This window comes from Chanos chanos, chromosome 6, assembly GCF_902362185.1.
Source record: "Chanos chanos chromosome 6, fChaCha1.1, whole genome shotgun sequence".
In the NCBI taxonomy this organism is placed as follows: domain Eukaryota; kingdom Metazoa; phylum Chordata; class Actinopteri; order Gonorynchiformes; family Chanidae; genus Chanos; species Chanos chanos.
In genome coordinates, this window is record NC_044500.1 from 40,299,558 (window position 1) to 40,307,057 (window position 7,500).

Below are 7,500 nucleotides of genomic sequence, written 5' to 3' on the forward strand. Positions count from 1 at the left end.
AACCACGGTTTGGGAGAGAGATCGTTTAGGATGCAGCGCTTTATCAACTCACTCAAAACTGGGACAAGACACATCAAAAGACCCTCACAGGCCTTTAAAGGTCTACACACACACACACACACACACACACGCGCGCGCGTTCTCTCTGTACAGACAGTCACCTCATTAGTAAATGCAGCTCTGCAACATTATCATTCTCAAGCAACAAAAAGTGAAAACATATCTAAATGATAAAGAATGAGACTGATTAGTGAAACTATTCTACTAACATTTAATAGATGTCCACAGGCCCCATAAAGAAGGAATGAGAAATAATTATGCTTAAAAGTATGAGGTATGGGTAATTATCCCAGTGTGAAATATGAAGTAATCTCCTATCATGACTAATTGTCTGCATGAGTAATTGCGTATGGAGAAGACCGCTGATTCTAGGAGCTCTGTGCTTTATTGTGTAAGCATAGGTTATGAGGTATTTTAGAAGTATGATATATGGGCCATCCCGCTGGTGTCAGGTAAGGAGTATTCCAATGGAGCAGTTTGAGATATGAGTATATAGAGATATTACTAGATATGGAGCAGCCCATTACAGTCCATTATGAAACACTTTGCTCCCTGTGAGGCTTCCAGCATTCTGCATTTATTAGGCACTCTGCCATCATAAGTGATGTATTCTGAGACATTTCACCGGTGTCAGTTCTAGAATATTCCACTATTGTGAGGTAACAGTGTAAGGTGTGTAATGTTCTATTGATGTAAATTAGGCTGCATTCCTGTGTTGTCTAGTATTGCACTACTGTCTGTTGTTCTGTAATTAGAAGGTTGTTTGCTCTGTGCTGTTCTGGAGTGTCTTGATAATTGTGCCCTTCATACACACTGAACACCTCTGAACTATTCTGCTTCATGGTTGTAAGGAAGAAAATATACTTCTTAAAGGCATGACACAGCAGGTTAGTAATTGCAGAACGACTGGAGAAAATAGCGTATAATCGACTAGGAAAAAAGATTATTTGATACCTCTCCTAGGTGTGTGATCGTATGTTTGATTTATAATTACATTATGCGCAAAACAAAATGTTGAGAGTGTACTACAAGTAACGTTTTTTCATTAAGTATATTTTCATAAGAAACAGACAATGAGCAAATCATGTGAAATTATACAAAAACGTCTGAACCAGAGTATCAGAAATACAGCAGAGCATTAACAGCTGTTATCCATTAAATGAGAGAATGCTTGCAGCAGCTGCTGTCATTTTCAAATGTTATTTTTGTTTGGGAAATCAGCCTGTCAAAACCAAAAAAAAAACATTTTGTCCGCCTAATGCTTGACATTTCCCAACCTGGTTATCCATCTGATGTAACCATTTAATATTCTTCTATTTTACATAACTTTCACTGCCCCCTCCCTCCCCCCTAAGGAATCTGCATGCACATCTTTTTACATGCAGGTATTGGTGGAAAGGAGAGACATGTGAGAATTCTCCAGAGAGCTGACAGTCAATTAGTCATGTTATGTGTGGGTTGTTTTGTCTGTTCAGAGCTCCGTAAGGCCCAGATGGCTCCATGCTTCCTTCCTGCAGACTGATCCTGCTGACTGTAACACAAGAAGCAAGAAAGGTTGCAGATGTAGGGCAATCTACAGGTAACATGTATAGGTCTTGTGCGACGGGGCCATTTTCCTGGACTGCACACAGGTTTAAGCATCTGCTCCTCTCTGTTAGAGAAAAATTCAGAAATGGTGCGCGATCGTTTCACGTATGACTTGTTAAAAATAAAGATCTGATATTCCACAAAGCTGCTGACTGACTACCCTCAAGCAGATATCAACTGCGTGAATGTACTGACAATAATAGATCCACTGTAATGAGCCATCAGAGGTGAGGAGAAGAGAGGGGAGGGTGCTGCCAAATCATGCCCCCCCCCCCGTATCTCATTCACTGAAAAGGAGGCCGTAAGAATTTCCCCTAGATTTTAGCTTAGGTGTGTAATATCTTAATGACTTTCATTTTAGCTTCAGTAGAGGAACTTAATCAATTTTACAGGAGGATTTTCGAGTAATTTATCAATCCTTCGGACAGGCTTCCGATTTTCGAACATTCATATTTTCACACTTCTGAATAATTTCATTTTGGATCTCTTTTTTAGATCCATATCACATCTTCCTCTCTCTCTCCTTCTCTTTTTCCTCCTCCTCCTCCTCCTCCTTCCCTCTCCTGCTCTTCCACTCACAGTGCTGTGGCTCACAGTGCTGGATGGGGAAATCGTTGCAGAGAGTGAGTGAAATCTATAAATAGAGGATCAGCCAATGGCAAAGCGGATCCACCTCTGCACGGTGGTGGGAGACTGCTGGAGTGTGTCCGCACCACTTTCTCTCTCTCTCTCTCGTTATTTTATCTTATCCCCCTTGCCCTCTCCACCATCTCACTCTTTCCTTGTGCCTCTCTCTCTCTCTCCCTTGCTCTTTTTCTCTCTCCTCTTTCTCCTCTCCCTCTGTCTCTCTCTCTCTCTCTGTCTCTCTCTCTCTTGGCTTCAGCTGCACTGTGATTAGAACTTATCTAACCTTCCCAAATGTCTGCTGTCTCTTCATCGTTCATAAAATATTTACGGTCCTCCTTCATCTGAAAGATATTTAGAATTTTAATGAGAAAGAGCCTCCACTAACAATTATGACAACCCCCAATTGAACATGAAAAATGCACACATAAAACTAAGTGTGTAGGCCGTCATGTCTCATTTTGAACATCTAAAATTCTTTGAATAAGTTTTGAAAGCGACATTCAAAGATAAAAATTGTATATTCGTTACAGTAAAAGTATCTGGTACTCTGCATCTGCTAACTACAAACTTATTAAGGCTGTACCTAACCAGCAACCAGACAACGGTGGCAATGGTTCAGCATGATAAGGCTCCACACCAGCAACCAGATGGTGGCTTGTTTAAACCCCAGGCAGGGCTCTCGGGATGTGGACTAAGTGCTGGGGGGGGCTGCTGGTCTTAATGTCCTGGTTTCCTCCGGCTGCTACTGATGCTGTACCCTAGAGAAAGGTACTTAATCCAAAGTAGCTCCGGGAACTAATAACAGATTTTGCCTGTAAAGTTTGATTTATGTTTTTGGAGACATTTTTAGAAAATGGTAACAGTGTTTGACAACAGTGGCATTTAAAAAAAAACAAACAAAAAAAAAAAAAACCCAAAAAAAACAAAAACATGGAGAGGCCTCCTGAAGCAAACTGCACTGGCAGATTAACATTCTAAAAGCAAATCTTCCTCATCCAGAACATGCAGCCAGCAGGCAACACCAAATGGTAAGGCCAGCAAATTGTGCAAAAATTTCATGTTATTCACTTGCTACTGTAATTGTTATAATGATAGCAGCCACATTTCTGCTGCACGTCGACTACCCACTGGTCTAAATTCAATTGGCTTAGTAAGTGAGCCAAAATGCTGTTTGTGGTGAAGGACTAATGGGCATTTTTCCTTTGATATTTTGATGTGTCCGGTAATCAGCATCGCAACCGTAATATGCCAGTGGTTCCACTTCTCTCTGTCTGGTGCGTCGTAAGTGTTTACTTTAAACAGGAGAAGAACATTGTGAAACTAAAATTTGATGTATTTGAATTTCAAAATCAAATTTGGTTCAATTGACAGCCCTAATACATGCCCTAATAAAAACACAACACATTCAGAGGTTGTTAGATAAACATATAAGTTCACTGTTGAGTAATGAGAGGTTGTTATCATATGTTACATGCTGTTAATGTCATTGTAAATTGGCTCCCTGTCAAAAGACCTTTTTATACTGCCTTCACTTTCATTGCCACAGTTCATTTGATCCTGTCTGCCTGACATACACCAGTGCCCCAACAGTGACAGGCCATCAGTTAGAAATGTTTCTTACTACTACTTTTACAAGTATCTTATCAGTCCCTAAGCAGTATAAAATATAAAAGTAACAACATCAGTGATCTCTCAAGAGCAACTGAATCAGGTCCGTTATCACCCTCACCCTTCTTTATATAATTTCATTCTCCATAATCAACATAAGCAACAAGCCAATGTTGACTTTTTCAGAAAAGCGAAGAGAGAAGGTTGGTCTGAAGATACATCACTGGTACATTTTCATTTTCCACAGACATTACTCATTCTGGAAGGACACAGGACAGGACAGGACAGAAGAGGAGGGGGCATGAGAGAAGAGGGGACATTAAAAGAGGGTTGGAAGGTAAATCTGCTGGACCTGTGCTCTCTCTCCATCTCAGGGAAAGTCAAGCGGAACACTCATCCACTCAATCTCCGTCTGTCGGTGACAAGATGAAAGTGACAAAACTGAAAAATACTAACACTAACCATTTCTCCCAGCTGAGCATGTCTGTCTCAATCTACCACTGTGTATTTCTCATTCTTTCTCAAGATGTCTCAAGTGTGTCTCATCTTGCCTCTCCATCATTGTCTCAGCATTTCACTGTGAGCCTACAACATCTTCGTTCTCTGTTCCCTGGCCCTCATTCTCACGCACATACACGCACATACACAGACACACACACACATACATTTCGAGCCACTTGCACCATCTTGCAATTTTCCTGGCACATACCAAAACTATTTATCATCTTTACAGGCTACAGCATTTAACATCCTCACACACACATCCACGCACCTCTTGCATATCATCTCATATCCTCTCCTACACACAAAGACGCAGGCATAAACCCACACACACACACAGACACACAGACACACACACACACACGCACGCACAATCTCACAAGATGCCATTTTGAGCGGCTGCGAACAGCGCGGTGCGGGTTTGTTGTCCAGTGTGGGTCCCGCTGGGTCGGCGCCAAGCAGAGGGCTTACCCAAGAACAGGATTCATTACTCCTGTGCTTTTTACTTAACAGAACCCTCTCCAGAGATCCGTCCGGCCGCGGCACGCTCCCTGATTAACACTGCGGTTCTGACCGCTCTGCCAAGCGCTGGCCGCTCAGTCTCTCTGACTGACTGTCACTGGGGTACCGAGGCACTCTTCATGCTCTAGTTCATTGACAGCGCGGTTTCTCATTGACCGTGCATCCCTCTGGCTGACTATGCCACCATGCAGTTGAGCATATGGGATAAAGACCATTTCCTCTCTAATGAAAGAAATGAATTTTCCTTCAGACAACTGTTTCCTGGTACCCCTGCTTACTTTTAGCCTTTTTTTTTTTACCCAACACCACTCTCAACCCTTCTCCAGGTCATAGACAAACAGCGGAGCCGTACCTCTGTCAGGTGAGGATTGGGGTTGAACCCACACTGGTTGCACACCATGGAGCGGCACTGCGTGCAGGTACTGAAGTTTGGCTGTCCGTCCGTGGTTCCGGTTAGGTCAGCCGTCTTGCAGACAGGGCACAGCTTGCTGCTGGGCATGGGGGCAATCTGGGGCACAGAATAGGGTGAGGATGGGGCATTGCCTCTGTCGGGTGACGCCGACGGAGAACGTCCAGGCTTACCGCTGCCCACGTCGACCTGGAGGTTTTTCCTCGATACGTGACCCTGCTCAGACCCCTGAGTGGGCTGGGCCGCTCCAGGGCCGGGACCCGCTCCTGCCGGGCCACCTGGTTTGGGCCCCGCATTGGGGTCTGTCTGGTTCAGTTTCTCTGGGAGGCTGCGGGGAGAGAAGATACACACACACACACACAAAAAAATCACACCTGGGCTCTTGCAAACTGAAGCTTTGAAACCAGCAGGGAGTGATGAGCAGGGCAAGAGTCTTCTTCCACAAAAAGCACTGCTGAGAGCCACTTTTATCTCAGTAAAAGAAGTGGGCGATGGAGCTTTCCCTATAACCAGCCAATTTCAGATCGCTCTAAGTGACTGGATCCATTCTACTGCCCCTTGACCCTCTCAAAACCAAGACCTGTCTTTAGTGCTGTTGATCAGAGCAGCCTGCACAACTATCAATGTCAAAAAAATCAATCAATCCACCAACCGATAAATCATGCAATCAATACTGCACCAATATGACTGTAAATCGTGTGGAATTTGAGGCTGACAGTGAAGACAGAACAAATATAGGTGAGCAACCTGAAAGAGTGGTCATTGATATACTCTAGCTTTAAAGCACTGAGATAAAATATTCATACAGAGTTATCTCCTCTAGGATTAGGGGATTGTTACAAATTCAGAAATGCTTTTTAAACAAAAGAAACATCTGTAAACAAAAATAAATCTGTGTTAACCTCTTTGTTCAATATCAATATCAGTAATCCTTTCACAGATAGACGCATTCTAAAAGCACAAAGTGAGGACAGAGGCTTAAAGTCACTGTAAAAAGGAAAGATGATTTTTATTACAGAAAGTTTTCCATTTGTAGACAACATCTTTTTGAAAAAAATCTTTATCCGGTGCCCTTATGTTAGCTGGCGTGTCATCTTTCATCAGGTCTGTGTTTGGTTGGAAAATTTAAAAATACTAGAAATGCAAATAACTGACTGAAAAGTGTAAATAAAAGAAAGAAAAGAAATAAAACAAACATTCATTTTATTTCAGCTCCCAGCAATATTAATAAGAATTACAGATACGCTGTGATTTCAGTGTGTATTTATCGATGGCCATATTACAGCATACGCATTTCTATTCTGATAAAGCAATTCAGTTGTTTTATGTGGCCCTCTAAGTGTGGCTATTTGCAAAATGGTTTGTGGCATTCATAAAACAAAATACTGATTCATGTTTGACATTTCAGATTGCCCGATACGAAAACGATCAGAGGAAATATATCACCCTTCTTTCAACAATTTCCAATGGTATTTCTGCGCAAGAGAAAAGTGGAATTTATAAAGACAACACAAACCATATAACTGCAACGGGATGAACTTGACACAAAATATTGGTATAACCAAAATACTAACATGGTTTTGTCTTACTTCTGTTTATTTAGGGATCTAGCCTAATCACTCTCTGTTGGGATGCATCGCTACATTTGCATTTTATGCAAAATTGTTATTCTTCATCGCAATGTTGATTAAGTAGCAGGTTTTACCCTATGTATTTGTTTTTGCCCGTTGTTGAGTTTTATGTTCAGTTCATGTGGACCTTACGCTGGTTTGTGTTCAATGCAACTCTTTCATTATGTGACAGCAGCTGAAATAACTTCTCCTTTTCCCTCTCATTTTTGCCCTCCAGACACCAGCACTGGGATTAGCAAGCAATTAAGCCCAAGTTGGCTCTTTCCACACAACAGCAGTCTTGTGCTGGTGCTGACGTCCTCATCAAAGCTAACACTTCCTCTGACAGAATCAAGGGAGGGGAAAAAGGAACTAGAGACGAAAGTAAGTATTAAAATAGCGCATTTTATGACTGTGACTCATGCAGATCAGCTCCAGCTCTGCTACGCTCCACTCACTGTGTTGTCCATCCAGGAATGTTTAGTGCACCTGGCACCTCATTATTTCTGACATACCACTCTCACTAAAACTTCCTCATGGCTGACAGAGAACAACTCACAGCTCCACTCCAAACAT

At 42.3% G+C, this 7,500-nt stretch overlaps 1 protein-coding gene across 1 annotated transcript in view; it reads right to left on the reverse strand.

Annotated features, from left to right (window-relative positions):
* The window catches only part of bsnb (bassoon (presynaptic cytomatrix protein) b), a 52,032-nt gene that overhangs the window by 38,895 nt on the left and 5,637 nt on the right, over positions 1 to 7,500 (reverse strand). Inside the window, exon 2 of the mRNA XM_030777271.1 lies at positions 5,258 to 5,642. Within this exon, the coding sequence (XP_030633131.1) occupies positions 5,258 to 5,642 (385 nt within the window). The remainder of the gene's footprint in view (positions 1 to 5,257; positions 5,643 to 7,500) is intronic.